Source organism: Micromys minutus (assembly GCF_963924665.1).
Source record: "Micromys minutus genome assembly, chromosome: 1".
Lineage (NCBI taxonomy): Eukaryota > Metazoa > Chordata > Mammalia > Rodentia > Muridae > Micromys > Micromys minutus.
The window spans coordinates 219,961,844-219,984,108 of NC_137969.1; the positions used below are offsets into that span (position 1 = coordinate 219,961,844).

Consider the following 22,265-nt stretch of genomic DNA (forward strand, 5'->3'; position numbering starts at 1 on the left):
TGGCTTCTAAAGTTCAGCCATCTGCTCTCCTTGTTCTGTTTCTGCCAATACGTGTTTAAATGGAAAAGACAGGAAGAATGTATTCTGATGGGGTAAGCTTTCCTTGAGGCGTTCCATGCATGGTTTGTTCTTGATGCATCCAATCACATGGAGGAACACACCCCTATTTACATCGTACAGATCAACATCAGAAGAGGAGAAAGAAGTGCTCCATAAAGCCCACAAGGACAATCACACCACTAGAAACGAAAGTGGGAGTAACCAGAGAAATGAGAGACAGAAACAAATGTAGAAACAGAGAAGTTGGCTGAGTATATCACAGATTTTTTTTTTTTTCCAAAATGGGTGGCTGGGTAGCTCTTAGAACAGAGTAATAGAGAGGTCAACCCTAATGGTCAGGCACACTAGGGTAGATGCAGAAGCCACACAAGTTATTATGAATGTGCTAAGACCACCATGCAGATTACATGATCGGCATAAAATAATCATGATAGGTATTTAATTCAATTTCAACAATCTGTTTGTTTTTCAACCCACTAAAATATCCTTGCAATAGATGTAACTGTTTAATGACTCAGTTGTTTGATTGCTACAGTCATTCAAGGAAATAATATAAGAAAACAAGGAGCTATATGGTCAGGGATACAGTATTATGATAGCCTGAAGATACTAAGGACAGAAACGTATATCATAGCACCACATTCTATATGGAGATGAAATCTTTATGTGGCATTCTCTTTAAGACAGGAATTCTAATTAAAAGTGCTTACTCTAACTGCATAATTAGAAGTGCTCAATTTACTTGTGAAAATGCTCACAGAACTAATATTTATAACAGACCAATGAAGTATATTAATATAAAGGTCAAGGGATAAATAAATTACGAAACACTAGATAGCCACTATGTAACATAGATTCTATGAAATGACATACAGAAATGCTCATGTTACTACATAAAATTAGAACGTCAGAAAATCTAATGATACACACAGTGAATTGCATTTATGAACTGTACACTCCTATCCTATTACTCATACATGTTCATAAAGCTTAGAAGCAAATGCACTAATGTGGTAGTTTCAGAACTATAGCGTCAACGCATAGTTTTCTTTTTCACCTCTTTAAGAAATAATGAGTCTAACATATAGAATATGTTTCTATATTAGAGCTTTAAAAAAACACATAAATCTAGAAGTGGAACAAAATAACCTTTTTTAAAACTTACATTTTTAGGACCAGAGACTGTGCTATTATCACAGAAGTTGTTATTGATATCTTCTCTTTACAAGTGTACATGCAGTGCTTGTAAAGATGATATGTCTTTCAGATTCATTTCTGTTACTCTTTTACAAATTACAAATTATAATATCATTTCTGACTGTGATTGACTACCCAATTTTGAGGCACTGTAATATTAGCTAATGTATGTGACTAAGTAGTCCCAGGTCTAGAAATTCATAAAAATATTAGAACCATCACAAATAACACATAGGCTAGTGCTGTCAGTCACAGCCTGGCAGCTAAAAATAAATACCACACATGTAAAACAAAAAAATTAATGTAAAATATCAATAAATAAAGACTTCAATCAGTTTTTACAAATAATATACAAAATGTTTATCTCTTATAAACTAGATCAGAAATTGTTCAAATAATTACATAGATGAAACTAGAGATTCATTTGTTTCTTTTCAACTTTCCAAATTTTATAGAGTATGGGTCTTTAAAGTATTCCCTTAGAATATTCTGGACTTCTGTGATGCCAATTGTGATATTTCCCTGTTCATTTCTGGTTGTTGTTTTTGGTCATCAACTTTTTTACTTGGTTAGTGGAGCCAAAGACCTGCTTTCATAGTACTGTAAGGTGCCAAGCAAGACTCCAAGAGAAGGTAGTATACAATAGTCCTGCCCACCTAGGATGCCTATAAACTACAATGTGCAGCACGTCACAATTATAATGCAAGGTATGCAGTAGTGGCATCCATATCTTGGTTGGAACCAACAGTTATGTAATTGGACTCGTGGCCTATTCATCAAAAGGAAAGTCATCTCTGGTACTTGGAGCCTGGTTAACGATCTGGAATTAATATGGTCATGGATCTTGAGGGAGAACTCATTTCACTAAATCAGATTGATCTGTAACTGCCTCTAATGTCAATAATAAAGTATATAAAATAAACTAAGGCTCAAAGACTAAAAATATTACAGAAAATGTACATTTTAAAAAAGTTTCCATGATAGACTCAAAGTGCTTATGATATGTAGTCAATTATGCTGCCAGTCAAAACCAAATTTATATAAGGGATAAAAAGAACAAATGACTAAAATAAAGTGCAATTCAGTAACAAAAATAAAGGTTTTCAATAATATATCATGTTTTTCTTTATGTCAGTGCCCAATACTTTATACACTAAATCTACATAGACTTTGTTAAAATGAGCAAGAAGGTAGCAAACTAATTCATAGATACACAGTAAAACTTTAAAGCATGTAAACGATAAAAACATTAGAGAGATTCAGCAGAATTAACAAATGTAGGTAACTCTAATACTGTCCTAAAACTAGTTAATAAATAGTCATTGGTTGGTGGCTGAGACTCAGAAGTTTAAAGATAGATAAATGAGTAGAATTTTCTCTCAACAAAACAGACAGTTATGAATTATTTAGGCATTCAAATATTAATTAGTCATTTTATTTTACTTAACTGAAAAATTAAAATCTACTTTGCAATATTTTTGTTTGGTTGGTTTTTGCTGTTGTTGATGTTTTGTTTTGTTTTGTTTTTTATTTATATAATACACTGTGGCTGTCTTCTGACACACCAGAAGAGGGCATCATATCCCATTACAGATGGTTGTGAGCCACCATGTGATTGCTGGGACTTGAACTCAGGACCTCTGGATGTCAGTGCTCTTAAACGCTGAGCATCTCTCCAGCTCCTACTCTAAAGTTTTAAAATGTATCTTTTTTTTCTTTTCAAATTTAAAGATCCAGCTAAGGGCCTCAAGCATGCTAGTTGAGAGCTCTAATATTGCCCTTCCCCATCATTCTAAAATCACGTTTTATTTTGGAATTATGAGGAAAAAGATCTATGATGAAGAAAGAACAGTAAGAAACCAGTGTTAACTCACGACACACTTTGCACCCTACGTCTCCAAAAATATGAAAAAAAAATATGGCAGAATTTACAAATCTGGGTCATTCTATTCCCCCATCAAAGTTTTCACAAAACCATGCTAATGGTTTTCTGGCATAAAATTTCTCTGAGTATATGGCGTATATAAGCTGGGCATTAGCTTTATCATTCTCTTCAGATCGTGCTTGCTCCAGCCGAGTATCTAATACACAATTCAGTTAACAGCAATCTCTTTTTACACTTGTGGGAAAGTGCAAGCGAATGACTTATTTACCACATAGGAGAGAACACAGTGGGTCTTCTTCAAGGCATATTGCAAATGTTACACATTCTGAGAAAAGTATCACACAAAGTGGACAAAAGACAGTACGCATGGAGTACTCAATAAAAACAAGCCCTTTACTCCATGGCAAAGAATTTTACACACTTTCAGGCAAAGAAACTCCCATTCGTGTTCATGACTCCGGAATATCTGATGCCAGTTTTTAGGTCAGTTCCTGCTGGGTGCAAGTCGTCCTTGCTGTAAACATTTCGGCTCTTAAGCAGACTAACCTCCCTCAAAGCACTAAAATAGGAAGGAACCTCACACTTAAGAGGAAAGCTGTTGTTTGATCTATTTATATTTTCTCGGTTCTCTGCATCAAGCCTTATGAAGTATTGCACTGCTGAACCACAGGAAACAGGATTGGAAAACAGAAATTAGTGCTTAACGTCCACATAGTAAGAAACTGTAAAGTGTAAAGACAAAACAGAGGTAGTTCCAGCTGTATTCCTCCTTCTGCCATGAAAGGAGCAATACAGCTGGAACTAGCTTGGGGACTGCAGTGCTCTGTGGGGCTAGTTTAACAGCCAGATCTTGCTTTCTATTACCTTAGACACATTAACTAGTGATCACCTAGTGTGTTGATGATGTGGATTTAAAAATGCATAAAAAGCATCACAGCTATTCATTGGTGAGGATAACTAATTTACTCAACAGATAACTTGAATTTTACTTGTGTAGTTTTTTAGTATGTTTGGGGACATGACTATGATTCTATTTGATGAGTTTTCCCCAAGCATATTTGATGAGCGTTCATTTCAGCTTATAGTTCCACATCACAGTCCATCGCTGAGGGAAATCAGTGCAGAAACTTAATGCAAGGGTTTAGAGGCAGGGGATGATTCAGAGGCCATGGGGGAAATCTGAGTACTGGTTTGTTCTGCATAGGTTGCTTACTCTGCTTTCTTGTAGCACCTAGGACTACCAACTCAGGGACGGCATCAACCACAGTCAGCTGAGGCCTCCCATAACCAACATCAATAAAGAAAATATGCCACAGACTTGCCAACTGTCTGATTTTGTGGGGACAATTTCTCAGTTGAGGTTCTCTGATTCAAAATGATGCTAACCATTGCCAAGTTGGCATAAAACTAGCTAGCAAAGGTATATATGTAGGTAAATCATAACTATGGTGACTCAAATTAATATTTATTTATTATCACATATAGTAAAAAGGTGCACTTGTTCATGAGCCAGGTGAGTTAAAAATCTACTTATATAGCAAAAATTGCTTAAAACTACAGTAGACACTTAAGAGAAAGTACATGTAACCAAACCTTAGCACTACAGAAATTCTCCACATCATAAAGACAAAAAAGAAAAGTACAGAAATAAAGTAAAAAGGAAGAAATGGAGAAAGGAGAACAACCAGCTAGAAAAAAAGTAATTATGTAGCAACTGTTCACCCATCAATAAGATTGGTGAATGTGAGCAGATGCAACAATCCAATCAAAGACACAAAGAGGCTAAATGTAACTATTGAGTTGTGGCTAAAGGTGATTATAATATGTAACATAATCTGATTTTGAAAATGTAATGTTTGCTGCCTATAGTTAAAATATTTATCTTTGAAGACATACAAAGACAGACTAAAAGTGTGTAAGAACATATGAGACAGCAATCAAAAGAGAACAAAGACAATGATATAAGACCTTTAGAAAACAGTGATCACCAAAGAAAGTCATTGCTTAATGATAAATAGACCAATTATGACACCACATCTCAGTTTTAGGCTGTATAAATATATGAAACTAATACTCTTTGACAGGAAAAAAGAAACAAACAATAATACAATAACATTAGGAGAGCACCTCACATTCAACAATGGTTTCATCAACAAAACAGAAAGGTAACAAGGAAATACTGGACATGAATGGTATTTACTTAACTTATTAGTCAGTCCATCACTATAAGCAAAAATAACAGTTGGCTCATAAACTTTATTATGAAGACATATTCATAAAAGTACTCAACATTAGTTTCTTTCAAATGTACATTGGAAATGGACTAGGACTACTTATACATTTTAAGTGCCATCAAGTAATATTTTAAAGAAGGAAGATGATAAGATTTAAAGCTGAAAAGTTTATGGGAAAATTAGAATATAATAATTTTTACATATATTCACTTGTTTTTAAATTTAGCTTGCATGTGTATGAAATTCAGGAAAGAGCATGGTAGAGAAGGGATGACCCAAGTCGGACTAACAAGGAAGACAGACAGCAGGATCTGGGCATCCACATCACCTGTTCATAGTTAATCCTCAAAGGTGGAAAGCCATGGTATGCATCCCAAGAAAATGGACATGATGCCACTCTGGTGGCAGAGTATACACAAACAGGGGTTTAAAGCAGGGTACAAATTGGGGCAGTGATTGCTTTGAACAGAAACAGTCATAACAGTATCTGATAGTAATTAGCACAGTAAGATACACAACAGAGAAAGCTGAGAGATGGTTCAGCCAGGAAAATGCTCTCCTTGCAAGCACGAGTACTGGAGTTGCAGTCTCCAAAACACACCTAAAATAAGTCAAAGCATTTCGGTACACACTTCCCAGAGTTGGAGAAGTAGAGACAGATGGAGGCATGAGACTCAGTCACTGGCCAGTCTCCCTTATTTGGCAAGTTCAAGGCTAGTTAGAAATAATGTTTCTGAGTCCTACGTGGACTGGCTATACATGAAGAGCAATACTCACATCCTCTCTCTTTAGTGCATGGGTACACAGGCTCAGACCCATACATGCATGTACACATACACACAGAAACACAGACACAGGTGTGCACATATGCATGTATACACACACAGGAGACACACTAAAAGAACTTGAAGAATGCTAGGGAGAGAGTTTGAAACTATGAAAAAGACAGATGCTTTCATAGCCAAGGTAATATTTGCTGCATAAGGAACTCTGAGGCAATAATAAGAGCTCTAGATGAAAAATGTCACAAACACCACATAAATCATTAAAATACAGCAAAAGTGTACTTCAAGAAAAAAGTGAATTTGTTGACACTAAAGACACTTGTCTTCATAATATGCGGGTCAAATCTACATGTTTCACAGTTCATGTAAAACATGGGGTATGGAGAGAAAGCAAAAAAAAAAAAAAAAAAAAAAAAAAAAGAATACATTCTAGAAGCTCAAAGTACAAAACTCTTGACTTCTAATAGCAAGGGTAGAGTGAAGACAATAGTCACAGCTAAATGCCCCATTACCCAGGTCACAGAAGAGTAAAGTATTGTTTGTTCGTTCACATCTCGGGTTTGATGTTCCTTTCAGAAGAAAATTAAAGTGTAAATTTTGAATTTCAAAACAATGATTTATGTTTTTCCTAAAAGGCACAAATGCTTACAAGACATGATGCTTAAAGAACCCTTTTTTCTATATTTAGCCCCTTCCATTTTCCCCTTATATTTCCTTCCAAACTTCCAGGATTGTCCCACCCTTGTCTAACCCCTACACACACACACACACACACACACACACACACTCAGTTCTCCTGGGAATTTGGGGTTAAAGTCAAAAGGCATATGACAGTGATTTCCTTAGTTTAAGATTCTAACTGTGCTTCTGAGAATCAAGAAAGACAAGCAAGAAAAAGTGTGAAGAAAACAAGTCCTGAGTCTTAGGAACAAGGCCTATTGTTGGTAGCAAGCGACTATTTTAACAGTCTCTGAAAGGTACAATATACTTGTCAAGACATTTGGAGGTAACCTGGCTATTTCAACCATACCAACAAATCTATTCACGTTAAGTAATTATAGAGTAGGAAGTAAAAAGTAAAAAGACATTAACCTAGAGTAGGAAGTAAAAAGTAAAAAGACATTAACGAATATAAAATATGAATTCATCATGAACTTAATTTGGGATTCTTTGTGTTTCATACAAAGTGGGAAGGTCAGAGAAGAAAATGTGTGGAGGTGTAAGAACTATAAAGAACTTCAAGTTGGAAAAAGGCATCAACTGCAATTATATTCATATGCCCTATTTAGAAAACACATCCTGAATACATCCCCCAGCGTGAAAATAAAGGCATTTGTTGACTGCATTTTTTATCTTTCCTCTAATTAATTATGCTTCAGAACTGACTCTGTAAAAGGCTTAGCACTTTGGACACAGTAAAGAACCGTGCCGTACCAAGAATAAGACTGCACCTGTTTCTGGATCCGGAGATTTTGAATTAATTTTAAAATGGTTTCTATTCTCTCTACAATGGCAATGAGTCTAACAAGGAGAGCAAGACTGGTGCAGGAAGTTCAGGAAACAACCGACTTATCAAGCATCACGGAGAAGGAGGAGTGACTGGGCGAAGAGAGGGAAAGGGAGAGTGGAGAGGAAAAGAGGAGAGGAGAAAGAAAGAGATCGGAGGAGAGAGGGGGGAAGGGAAGGGGGACAGGGGGAGGAAACTGGAAAGTAGGGGCAAAGAAAGCTGAGAACAGATTACTTGCAACCTAGTGAGTTTTTGAAATTTTTACCAGCTTGGAATTATTCAAAATAGGCCAATAAAATCTTTAAAAGGAAGGAACAGGAAAGGGAGGGATAGTCGTTTCACACCAGGTCTCACTGGTGAGTTAGTTAGCAACCCCCTCATCCTCCTCTCCTGAAGCAAAAAAAAAAAAAAAAAAAAAAAAAAAAAATGTACTCTAATTGCCTCTTGGCTGAAGTAGCTTCTCTTAAAGTCTCATTTAAAGAAATAGAAAAGGAAGAAGGTTGTCAGAGAGGTGTCCACATAATCTGACTCACAAAGTGATCTGAACAGCTTCTGAGTCCTGTGACTTGGGAGAATAAAGAATAAAAATGCACACTCAGAAACTGTCCTGAAGCCCAGGGGCCCTGTGTTCATAGCCACAGTGTCATTGGGCAAAGCTAGCCATCATTTCCTTTTCAAATGGAAGGAAAATGCATTTGTCTCACTGAGCAAATGACTCCATTTTAACAGGCCCAAGCCAGAGACCCCTGTTCTCATAGCTTCTCTAGCCCTCAGAGGAGCTAAAGGTACAGGCTAAGGAAGACCATAAAGCCACATCAATGGTATCTATTCCGTGTATGTGATGCCTGGTTTCCCCTCAGCCCCTCCTGACAAGGAAGGGCTCAGGAAAAGACAAATGCATCTGATCAGGGGTTTTGTTTTATCCTCCTTTCAGCAAATAAGAGCGGTCATAGCAGAGATATGACTCATTTTACCGCAAAGGGCTGTTCCAGTGACATACGGCTTTCATGAAAGATTATACCCCCTTTAAGTTCCAGCAGACAAAGGCAAAGGAAGGTAGCAGCAAGCACCCCAGATGCTGATTCCCAAGCGTTCTTGGAAAATATTTCCTTGGAAAATACTTAAAGAAAAATAATTTCTGCAAGAGACCTAGTGGTAGCAATAATGTTATTTGCAAACAGTTGAAAAATGCTTTGCAAACATTGCTATTTTATTTTTTGCTGCTCTGATTCATTTTCTACTGTTTTTTATAGCAACTGCTTTCCCACAAAACATTTTTTCTCCCTTCCAAATTCTGTCTTTTTCAAGTAACTGCACTTTTTGAAATCAGATTTCTTTCCTTTCTTTTGTCTTCCTTTATTTATTTCTTATTTTCTTTCTCTTTTTATTTGGATTAAATTCTACATCAGTTTTCTAAAATCCATCAGTCAGTCTTTTTCTTAGGAGAATCAGTACAGTCAAGCTATGGTAGGTTGACATTAGTTTAAATACACACACACACACACACACACACATAATAGTTTAAAGATTGAACTCATTTTTCATGAGACACAAGCCAAGAAAAATGTGATCAACATTGAGTTGATGTCGTGTGACCCTAAGGTATTTCACTTGACCAAAACAGAGGAATGATGTCATCTGACCTCTCATTTCTTCCTGTTTCATTTGTGTAGATTCCATGAGCCTGCTGCAGACACTGGAGCAGAAAGTGATCTACAAGTTCGTTCGGCAATTTTGCTTTCCTAATTGTGCACATTACACTTAACATTAAGTTGTGGGGTTCTGTTTTGTTTTGTCTTGTTTTTATTCTGTCAAGTTCATGGATCATCACATCCTTTTTGTCGTTCTATTGGTAATCTTACTCAGTGGGTATCTGGATTTTAGAATAAATCGTTGGCTAACTAATTTTCCTGGTTTGTGAAAACAGATGACTGGAACCAGCTTCATAAGCCTAAGTTTAATTTTCTGCCATTGTGCTCACTCCTGTGAGTCTTAGCCTCCTCCTCAACACCATCTTCTTTTACTTGGCCCACTGGGATGAGGCAGAAGCAGGCTGATATAACTCAGCCCTCGCCAGTTACTAACTAGCTGGTCAAGTCTCATACTTTTGTCCAATCTTCCCTGGCTTTTCTGTAAAGAGAAAGGCTGAACTGAATAGATCTGTTGCTCCTAAAACCAACTCCTTCTATTACTCATCTGACAATGGTTCCTAGAGCAAATTCCCGCTTGCCAGTGAGTATTCAAAGCCTCTTAGGATATGGTCACTTTTTGTATAAGTGAATGTAATGCGTCCCTATGTTCCCTGTTCGCTGTGACTGAAACTAATGTTCTGTGCTGAAACAGTGACCAGTTGTCGCTAAAATTTATCATTTCATTAGTGACTGAGTTTCTAAAGGTATTAGAAACAATAATTTTCTATTTAGAAAACAGAGGGTATTTCTGTTTAGAAACCTGAGAAGCTAAAACTTAAGGACCGTGTTCCATTTGTCACTAGGTCAGAAAAGTTCACAGTACCTAAAATGGCCACCACCTCCTCGTCCTGGATAACTTCCAAGGACCCAGACACCACAAAGCAGAGGGCATCCACACTTTCTCCAGCATGGTAAATTAGGTCTCCAGGAGCACAGTGAATGGTTTGGAACTCCACTGCCAAGGCACGCAGACACCCATCGCTGGCCAATCGGAATGCAGGATGTTCATTGAAAACCTTCCGATTCAGATGAACACAGATGTCAGCTCTCATGTCCTTGGGGCAGATGGAGAGGACCTGAAGAGAATAAGAAGTAAGTAAGCAAATGGGAAAGATATAGTGTCTCTTTCAGAAGAAAATGATACCATACAACAAATGCGTATTGACCATTACTATGTGCACTAGACAAGGTGCTTGGTGCCTGGAAGGCAAAGTTAGACAGACACAGGCCTGTCCTCAAAGAAACTGGAGTTTGGTGAGATGCACTATGTAAGGATGAACATCACAGCATCAGATCACATCACAGCACATCCAGGTCAAGCAGAGCTGCATGTAGTCAACTCTTGAGGAAGGTTTTTCTATTACATCAGTGTCTTTAATGGTCAGAAAGAATATTGGCAAAAAAGTTATAGTCAGTCCTGAAAACATCTGCACACTGGTAACATTATACAGACTGGGTCTGCCCAGTCTGTATTTATTTATCTAGAAATATTTTTGAGTGTACATGTATGTAGTAATATATCATATATATATGTAAGCCATATATATCAACAATTATAGAAAATGATGCCCCCAAATCAGAAGAGAGTAAGGAGTGACATGGAAGGGTTTAAAGAGATGTATGGGCAAATGATGTAATTATATTATAATTTCAAAACCTAAATTATAAAAATAAATAAATAAAAATTAATATCCTCGAAGACAATTAGCACAAAATAGTAGCATTTATATCAATCCAACCAATGATTCAAAATGATTTTATAACTACATCACTTCAGTCTTCTTCTGTGAGCTAAGGATGCCGAGTTTTGGCATTATTTGTTCACGGTAAGAATTTAAAGTACCATGCAAGACAGTGCTGAAGAAATGCTAGCCTTTATTGCCATAGTTAAGCACTATATTCCTATAGTTTGCTTTAGCTCTCTGCAAAGTCCATTTTCTTCAACCTCTGTTAGAAGTATAGATTGTTTGATAAATTTCTAAAAAGAATTAAGGAAGTACTTTAATGTAAATCTGAACATATTTCAAAAATAGGCTAAGATTAATATATTTTCAAGTTAAAAATATAAAATATTTTTAAAACATATGCACATGTAAATATTCTATCAGATAGCACAAGGGAAAATGAATTTCTCTGTTTATCCATTTACCAATAGGATTTTTATTGCTTTCAATTCATTTTCAAAAAAGTTTATTATTTTTTTTTTATGATTCTGGGGATAAAACTCTGAGTCTTTTTAAAATGATTTTTCAATGTGCACAATGACTGCATGTGTGAGGGTACCAGATCTGCTGGAACTGGAGTTACAGAGAGTTGTGAAATGCCGTATGGGTGCTGGGAATTGAACCCAGGTCTTCTGGAAGAGCAGCCAGTGCATGCTCTAACTGCTGATTCATCTCTCCAACCTTAGAAACAGTCATTCTATGCCATTTTAGTTTTTTCTCTCAAGATTCATATTGAAATTTTTGTCTTTCAATTTTTAGAAGAATGTTTACCAAACGATGACTTTCATTTTTATGCTTTGATTCACTCAACCTTGGATACTAAACTCAGTGTTTTGTCTATTTTTTAGACTGTAATTACTTATTATTTTTTTGTCTTGACTTCAGTTTTGAAACCAGATACATACAAGGCAGGCCTTGAACTTACTATGTAGTCCAGGCTGTACTTGAACTCATGCCAATGCTTCTGCCTCAGACTCACAAGTGCCGGAATGATGGGCATCCTCCACCCCTGTTCATGCTCTACTTTCAGTGATTATATTGACTGATGGCACAGATGTGCAGGTGCCCATAGAGCAACGAGTTAAACTGAGTGTTAAAATAGACCAAGTAGGGGAATAGTGTTAAAAGGCCATGGTGCTGAGGTGGGAGAGGGTGGTTGGGAGAGGGAGTACATTCATGGAAGCAAGGGGAGGGGGAGGTAATGGGATTGTGGGAAAGGGAATAACATCTAAAATGTAAATACAGAGACTATCCAATAAAAAAAAATCTTTAAAAAAAGGAAAACTCCAGCTCTATCCTTAGACAGCCATTGTTATGTCACAATGTGTGCTATCACAAATAGATATAGATAGATATAGATATATAGATATAGATATATCATTGTCTGTCCTGGAAATTATGATACTTATAATGTTCATAGACAAGAAAAATGTAGTTTTAGGTGGCAGGATAAAAATCCCATTCACGGGAACTCTCACACGCAGTACAGTGGTTCTAACTGAGTTGTCTTTTGCCATTAGAGTCACATCCATTTTATTCCTTGTTGGATTCGCTACTTATCTAGAGATACCTCGGTGGTATCTCAGAATCACCAGCAAATAGAATTATACTGTGGTGGAGAAGATTCAGGATAGGAGTGACTTCTGTTCATGTCCAGTGTGCATTGCGACTCCCTTCATCCTGTTAGCATATTAATAAATCAGATTCTTAATTAAGAGAAGCAATAAATTTCCCCTTGGAAGAACAATGAACTATTTAAGGAATCATTTTTCATGCCACTGCAACCAACTCTGAAAAACAGGTGAACGCCATACTCTGAACTCTAAATTTTTTTTTTGCTTTATTTATGATATCCATTAAACTTAAGGTCAAGTCGTGCAGCAGCAGACCTCTCCCAGGGCCCGAGGGTCTAATCTCAACACCGTGGCTTACAGAACTCTTAGGAAAATAAATACGACCGTGTTATCTCTGCTTTCTTAAAATCATTCATGTTTTGCTTCCCACCAAATAAAGGCAAAGCTCTAACCAGGCTTTCCAGGCTTAGGTGCGACCATTCACTTTCCCCATAGGCACATTCCAGCTGCAGCTTCTCATCACTGAAGTGAACCTAGTGATGCTTCACACATGTCTCCTCTTGATTGACAGATCCCATCATTGCTTTCTTTTCCTATTTGTTACACTTTCATCCCTCTCTGACAAACACAGATAATATACAATTCTTTTGCAGGATTGCATAGAAGACAAACCACAGAGTAAGAACTGTTGTTATTTGTTTGTGCTCTTTTTAAGGAAAAAGGAGGAGGAGAAGGAGGGGGAGAAAGAACAAATAAACTTATTGGCAGTGCTTTCAAACCTTTATTTTTCAGCTTCAAATTACTGCTTTAGTGTTTTTCTAATAATGCCTTACATTATGCTTAAGATATAATAACAAAAAAAGTAGCTTGGGCTGGGAGAAGCTCTGAGGACTGAGACTCCATATAATACACATTGAGTCATTATTCAACCATAGATTTTGAGCCCTGGCTAAATTGCCAGAGTTACACAGGTCCTCGATGTCTAGAAGAAAAACTATCACAATGCTTGTTCCCTGGAGCTTACAATTGGGCACAGTTGAAAAATCACTGTTTCTGGTCGAATGCCCCATTTACAGATAAGACAAATGTTTCTCCTAAAGGATGTATGGTTTGCAGAGGTCATTCTCAGCAAATAAGTTGCAAAAAACTTCAGTTCATCTTTGAAGCCATGCTTCCAAATAAAAATGAACCAGAAATAAAATAGGAACCCTGTGCCTTCTGGTACTCTCTGGGGCTTTATGTACCACAAGAACACAATACTGATTTCTAAAAATAACTATAATTTAAGGTTCAGTTAATCAAATCCATACTCTAAAAGTGCTAGTTTCCCATCTGCACCACTGAGCAGCCAAGATTTTGTTAGAAATTTGTTTACACATCTACACACGTGCATGTAGCTCACAAATGTGCCATACACTTCGATTATTCAGTCAAGGCACAAGAACTTGTTGACATGTTCCTTATGTCGTCATGATTTATTAGCAGAAGTTACCTCTCATTGGAAAGGAAAGTTGTCACCTAGAGTTAAAAGGCCCTGAGCTAGGTACTTAGTAAGCATGTCATAAACATTTCTCTTTTGGGGTCCCTTCCTCTACTGCATTCATCCATTATTGCATTATTAACTGGGAACCTTAAGAAAGGAGGTCTACATAGTTGATACAGGAGCCATGCTGTTACACCCAGGTCCACTGAGAGGATGACTGCCAAGAAAGTCTGCTTTAGCCCCTCTCTTACTCACTGTTGCGAAGCCTTAAAGCCGTACTTTCTTGTACACGGGATCAATAGTTAAAGCCATTAAAGAGATTGAACTTTTACACAATTTATGCTTATTTATATTGTCATTTCCATTAAACCTGATTCTCCGAAGTTTACCTCCTACTATCATTCTTTAAAATCACATAATCAATATTAAACTCACACAGGACTTATTTTTAAAAGCGAAGCTGAGGTTCATTAAGAAGAAAAGGTCTTTAGATAGGTTTAGACTTTGGCGTAAAGAGAGATGGGTAGAGAGATGGCTCAGCAGTTCACACCTCTTATTCAGGCACCAGTGGGTGTACACACATGTGCATGCACAATATATAAACATATGGAACAGAAACTGTTAACAGGAAAAAGAAAGAAGATAGAAATATACGCAGGAGAAATACAGTGCTGTGTGCCTTTGTGAGGGGAGTGACACAGAGTGCTTACCTAAAAACATTTCAGTCACTGCAGACTGTCCCCTCATCGTTAAGGTGCTCTTAAGCCTTATGCTGTAATTAGATGGCAGGGTTTCCAGTTCTCTCATAAACCAGTCACCACAAACAAGCTGCCTATACCATATCATCAAAAGATGGGCTTTAGAAAACCACTATGTAAAATACAAAACCACCTTTAAGACTGTTTCCAAATTGCTTCTCAGCAAAAGTGTACCAAGTTACTCAAGCCCACTGTGTGCAAGAGAATCATGTGTGCTCTTAACATTCCCTCTAATGCTCAAATCTCCCAGACGAATGTGAAAGAGAGAGGCAATTTCATGAGAAAGAACTACACATTGTAGGGAGCAGAAGCAGAGGGAGCTTTAAACTTCATGGAGTTCTGCCTGTCTCCCTAGCCCAGTGCTCCCAGGCTGATCACCATGGCATACCTTAAACAAATCCCCAATCTGCAGATAGAAACAGGGGCCTCAGGGCATTGAATAGCACAAGGCCTCATCCTAAGGACTCTGCTCTAAGATATAAAATTCCCTTGATTATGTGTAAGATCCTGCATCAGGAGTAATATATAACGTTAGAGTTTCTACTAACAGTGGACACATAAGAATGACCTTATTCCCCCCAGGATATACAGACTATGTAAACACATTAACAGCATTCTGAAAGGCCTCAACTGTCACTACTACACCTCAAAATCCTTTCTTGTTTTCAAACAATTCAGTCAGGCACTGCTCATTAATATCTCCTCAGAAGTCCCAGAAATTTTATATTAAGTTGGAGAAATCAATGGAGGGAGTCAGACAAGTGACATTTACACTTAACACATTTTTATGCTCCCTACTAGAAGTAAGGAGCCTTAAGACTGGGAAACAAAAACAGAAAGAACAGGTGTGTTTCACAAACATGCATCACATTCATTTGAGGGAAAGTTCACTGGGTGGAGTGAGGGGGAAGGGTAAAGAGAGGTGGGGAGAGGGAGAGAGAGAGAGACTGAGTGGGGCAGTGGGAGGGAGGGAGGCAGGGGGAGGACTGAGTGGAATAAAGGAAAGGGTGGGGGAGAGGGAGAAGGAAAGGGAGATGGAGAGACAGAGACAGAAATGTGGGGAGGCAGGGAGGAAGAGAGGAAAGGGAAGAGAGAAAGAGGGAGAGCGAAGGGAGGAGGGAGAGGGAGAGAAAAAGGGAGAGGAGAGGGAGGAGGGAGAGGAAGAGAGAGAGGAGAGGAAGGAGGGAGAGGGGGAGGGAGAGGGGGAGGGAGAGGGGGGCAAGAGGAAGAGAAATATCATGCACAAACACAGAAGCTGTGTCTGATGTTCATCTGCCAGTCTCCAGGGTGTCAGACCTCCAAGGAATTACTGGGGTAATAAAGCAAAGAAATGACACAAAGGAAAATTACCTTTCCTTATTTAAACATAAAAGGTCACTTTTATAGACTTAAGAGTGTAATAACTAGCGAAGAATCATAAGTTAAAACCCATTGGTTTCACTTTGGAGGTTCATTTCCTGATAATAGGCTCCAATACTGAAGCTAGGCTTGTATTGTAAACACACAGAGAGATCATCCTATGAGGTTTCTAGGGCCTTGCTTTCAGAGTGCCCTATGTAGCAGGTGGCATGGATTACCAAGCCTGAAGCCATGTCTGCATGCCTGCGTTTGATCCCCAGAACACATAAGACTGTCCTATGACCTCCATATTCACATACAAACCCAATTACCTTATGTGTAATTGCTCTGATCTCAATCTCGCCTGTCATTTTTATATGCTGAATTTTCAATAAATAAAAAATAATTTTCTCTTCATGTGAAAAAATTATTTCTTCTTAGAAAATTAAAAAGAAAAGTTTTAATATATTTTAATATATTTGATTAATTTTTCAGGAGAAAAGAAGTAATAATATTTCTACTGGATAAAACTTTTAGGAGTCACCTCTGCTGATGGCCGAAACCAGGGCTGAAAACTTTATCACTTGAGAGTTAGCGAGGGCTGGAAACATCTATGTCTTAGGCCTAACAATTTTGCATATGGTATATGCATAACAGAACACAAATATCTATAATGCTATATCTGTCCATATAGATAATATGGGTTAGAAATAGAAAAAAAAAGGAGAGGAGAAAAGATTACAGGGCCATCCCATTTGTGGCATTATAATTGGCCTAAGCTGAAAATTACCCATATACAGGAAAACTGTGTCATCCCCACCCACACTGCAGCATGGCCAAAGAGTGTGCCAGCATTCAGCAGTGAAAGTGTAAGAAGTAAATATACCTTCATCAGCACAAAGCTGAGTGGAAAAGCCTGTCACAAAGAAGAAATGCTAAATCATCATCTGTTTGTATCAAGTTCAAAGAAGGGCAAAATCAGTTATAAGGGCTGAACTTTAAGACCATGTTAGTCTTGGTGGGGGTGGGGCATAATAGGTCAGTGCCTGTAGAATGCACAGCAAAGCAACTTCTGGGGTTCAGGAGTAGATCTGTGGGAATGGTGGCTGCACACGAATGTTCACTTTGTGCATATTTCCAGACCTGTTCATTGAAAATATCACATTCACATTTTAGCATTTTATACTGTTTAATTTTAAAGTTTAATTTAAGGATTGAAATTGTTGAGTTCTTAGAAACACTAGCTGCTCTTCTGAAGAATTCAGGTTCAGTGGCCTTCTCCTTCTCCTCCTCCTTTTCCTCTCCTCCTCCTCCTCCTCCTCCTCCTCCTCCTCCTCCTCCTCCTCCTCCTCCTCCTCCTCCTTCTCCTTCTGCTACTCCTCCTCCTAAATTATTTATTTACTTAACATTCCAATTATAGTTTCTCCTCCTCTCCTCCCAGTTCCTTCCTCTCACTTCACACTCCCACTTTTCTTCTCTTTCTCTTTCTCCTCTGACTTTTTTCTTTTAATGATCAGTCTTTATATATTTTGGCTGACATACAAAAATATAGAAATAAATACTGTTCTCCTCAAAAAAGAAAAGTATGAAAATTTGTATAAAAGTCAACTTATCTCTTGGCAAACATATATTATTTAATGAACATATATTATTTAATGAAAAGAACTGGCACAGACATTAGAGGTGCCAAATTCTGAGCATAAATGTGCCCATAGTGGCGTGGCTGTGAAATAGTCTATGTAAGAATCTTGTTCTTTAACTAGAGATTACAATCCAAAACTCCTATAGATACATATCAGCTTCATTTCCCAAATATTGTATAATCTGAGAAACATAAACAAGCCTCAAATATACAAAAGTAGGATACTCACATAAGGGCACAAATAGGTAAATGAAACATAGAATGTGTACACAAGTTTATTTTGTGTTTCAACCTTAATTTCCCCAAGATTTGAGATATTATTGTATAAACTAGTATAATTTTCCCATGTGTGTCTATAATTAAATATATATATACACACACACATGTATTTATAGATCTAAGAATCAGGTACCAAGGAGAAGAAGCAGAAAGTTATCTTAAAGATATTAAAGATTAAGTGAAGAAAACACTAAATGAAAATTACTTTAGATCATTGATAGGTGAGCTAATGAAATCACACTGAAACATTTCCACAAATGTGAAATTCATGCAGATTACATGTTATGTGAGTGTGCACATGTGTATGTAAAATCCATATAAAACTATAATGTATTGTTAAAGCAGAAAGGACACACATGGTATATATTCACTGATAAGTGGATATTAGCCCAAAAGCTCAGAATACCAAAGATACAATCCACACATCACATGAAGCTCAAGAAAAAGGAACACCAAAATGTGGATGCACATTTCCTTCTTAGAATGGAAAACAAAATACTCAAAGGAGGAAATACAGAGAAAAGAAATGTGAAGCAGAGACTGAAGGAAAGGCAATTCAGGGACTGCCCCACCTGTGGATCCATCCCATATACAGACACCAAATCCAGACAAATTTGTGTTGTATGGCTGCCTTTTTGAGAATCACACAGTTAAGGTAGTTTTTGATTATCATCCCATTTCTTTATTGCACAACATTGAGTAGCACCTTTCCACTGCTTCAGAGTTTGAGTTCCTTTTGGTATTTCACATCCAAATGATATCATGCCGCACCAATGTCTTCAAGGTTTATATAGTGGATGTTGTTTACAAATTTCCTATAGTTGTACGGATTAGTCCAATGTGTATGTGTGTGTTTGTGTGCTTACATGTGCAGACACACATGCAGTTATATGAGTATGTGTTATCAGAAAACACTACATGAACAGAGTCAAAATTTAGGCTGAAATTATAAAGAAATTTTTGAGAGCAGTGAGACAGTACTAAGGATGGAGTGACTGGTGAGAGGTGAGGGGACATTCTCAGGAGAGTGACCAATGACAGGTGAGGGGACATTCTCAGGAGCAAACATGATCAAAGACACCGAAATGGAACTCAAAGCATGTCATCCTAAAACATCTAGTTAGAGGAGAGAAGAGAATAAAATAAGGAAACCCGTGGCACTTCTTGAAAGTAATGCCTCAGAGATGGTAGGAAGTTCTAATGAACTGAAGGTGCAGGGAGAATGTGAGAAAGGGCTTTAAAAAAACTAATATCTAAAAATGCCTAAATCCTGTTTTAGATATGAACAGAAATGCATGTAGAACTCAAAGTTCTTTAGCTGATTCAATGCATACTTTGTACTTTAAAATATGTTTGGCGTTCTAAAATCAGCATTTAATAGTTGTACAGAATAATGAGTGTACTTGTGAGATTTTCATAAATGTTTCTGGCATACATTGATCATATTTTTCTCATAGCCCTCCATTTTATTTTATAGGACTTTTTATAAAACACACATATTGCCTATTATATATTACATTATGTTTATAGTATAAACATATACATACTACATTTATGTATACTAAATATATAATATGTACTATATAATACACACACATATATAAATACATACTTTCCCTCAGTCTGTGCTTCATCTTCTTTAACTTGATTGGTTTTAGATTATAGTTCAGACCTGTTAGATGCATGCTATATTATTATAGTCAGTATAACTTCTGAGATGCTATGGTGAAATCTGACACAAAAAACTTAAGAAATGACTTATTTTAGTTTGTGGTTGCAGAGAATTCACTTTAGAGAGTCTTGGACTCCATATCCTATTTAGGAGATCATCCTGATGGGATTGTGCGGTAGAGTAATGGATAAGAAACAAGAGTTTTTCCCCAAGCACACAACTCTAACGACCTGCTTTATTGTTGCTGATGTTACCAAAACCTCAGGAATAGTTTGACTAGCTAATGACCAAAAGCCTACCACATTTATGGAAGCATTCCATGTCACAGTCATAGCATAGCCTATACCCTGCTTGTTACATTTCAGTTGTATGAAAATTGCTGCTGTAAGAACCTAAAATGTGTATGTGCACATATAAGTTCTCAACTATACTTTTATTCATCTGTTTCCCAAATCTCTAAGAGTGAAATTCTTCAGCAAACTTTACTAATAAGGACAAATGTGGTAAACTAGTCAAATATTGCTATCATTTAAAAACTAGCTACATTAACATAATGGACTAATCTCAGTAGAAACAAATTGATTAGGGTCTGCTTTGATAAATGTCAGCACATTTGGAGAGTGGTTTTAAAACTTATGTTCTTTTAAACTTTCTGCTTTTACAATGCATTCTAGTTTTATACAGATTTTACATACACATGTGCACACTCACATAACATGTAATCTGCATGAATTTCACATTTGTTATATGTTAGATCATCATTTGGGCATATGCCCAGGAGTAGTAAAGCTGGGTCCTCAGGTAGCACTATGTCTAATTGTCTGAGGAATTGCCAGACTGATTTCCAGAGTGTTTGTACCACCTTGTCCCATGAACAATGGAGGAGCATTCTTCTTTCTACAAATCCTCACCAGCATCTGCTGTCACCTGAGTGTTTGATCTTAGCCATTCTGACTGATGTGGGATGAAATCTCAGAGTGGCTTTGATTTATATTTTCCTGGTGACTAAGGATATTGACAATTTGGGTGATTCTCAGCCATTCAGTATTCCTCAGTTGAGAATTCTTTGTTTTGCTCTGTACCCCATTTTTAATAGGGTTATTTGATTCTCTGAAGTTTAACTTCTTGAGTTTTCTGTATATATTGGATATTAGCCCTCTATCAGATGTAGGATTGGTAAAGATACTTTCACAATCTGTTGGCTGCTGTTTTATCGTCTTGACAGAGTCTTTAGCCTTACAGAAACGTTACAGTTTCATGTCATCCCATTTGTTGATTCTTGATCTTAAAGCATAAGACACTGGTGTTCTGTTTAGAAAATTCCCACACCACTGGGATGAAGCCTATTTGTTCATAATGGATGATCATTTTTATGTGTTTTTGTATTTGGTTTGTGAGAATTTTATTGAGTATTTTTTGCATTGATGTTCATAAGGGAAATTGGTCTGAAGTTCTCTTTTTTGTTGGATCTTTTTGTGATTTAGGTATAAGCATAATTGTGGCTTTATAAAAAGAATTGGGTAGTGTTCCTTCTGTTTTTATTTTATGGAATAGTTTGAAGAGTATTTATATTAGGTCTTCTGAAAGGTCTGATAGATTTCTGCCCTAAAGTCTTCTGGTCTAGAGCTTTGTTGGTTCAGAGATATTTTCATGACTGCTTCTGTTATTTTAGGGATTATAGGATGGTTTAGATAGTTTATCTGATCCTGATTTAACTTTGGTACCTGGTATCTGTCTGGAAAATTGTCCATTTTCTCCAGATTTCCAGTATTGTTGATTATAGACTTTTATACTAGGATATGATAATTTTTTTATTTCCTTCGGTTTTGTTGTTATGTCTCTCTTTTCATAAGATATTAATATTGTTTCTGTGCCATCTGGTTATTTGGGCTAAGGGTTTATCCATCTTTTTAATTGTCTTAAAGAACCAGCTCCTACTTTTGTTGATTCTTTGTATAGTTCTTTTGGTTTCTACTTGGTTAATTTCAGCCCTGAGTTTGATTATTTCCTGCCATCTACACTTCTTGGGTACATTTGGATCTTTTTGTTCTAGAGCTTTCAGGTTTTTGTCAAACTTCTAGGGTATATTCTCTCCAGTTTCTTTTTGCAGGCATTCAGAGATATGAGTTTTCCTCTTAGCACTGTTTCTTTTGTGTCCCATAAGTTTGGAAATATTGTGCCTTCAGTTTTATTAAATTCTAAAATGTCTTTAATTTCTTCCTTTATTTCTTCTTTTACAAAGTTATCATTGAGTAGAGAATTGTTCAATTTCTATGTGTATGTGGAATTTCTGTTGTTTTTGTTATTGAACAGGGGCCTTAGTCCTTGGTGGTCTGATAGAATGCATGGGAGTATTTCGGTATTCTTGTATCTGTTGAGGCCTCTTTTGTGACTGATTATATGGTCAATTTTGAAGAAGGTATGTACCATGAGGTG

At 37.0% G+C, this 22,265-nt stretch overlaps 1 protein-coding gene across 1 annotated transcript in view; it reads right to left on the minus strand.

Annotated features, from left to right (window-relative positions):
- Positions 1-22,265, minus strand: part of KCNH5 (potassium voltage-gated channel subfamily H member 5) — a gene marked incomplete at both ends in the record, with an annotated part of 292,205 nt that overhangs the window by 61,258 nt on the left and 208,682 nt on the right. The window contains one exon of the mRNA XM_080914667.1: positions 10,183-10,435. Within this exon, the coding sequence (XP_080770793.1) occupies positions 10,183-10,435 (253 nt within the window). The remainder of the gene's footprint in view (positions 1-10,182; positions 10,436-22,265) is intronic.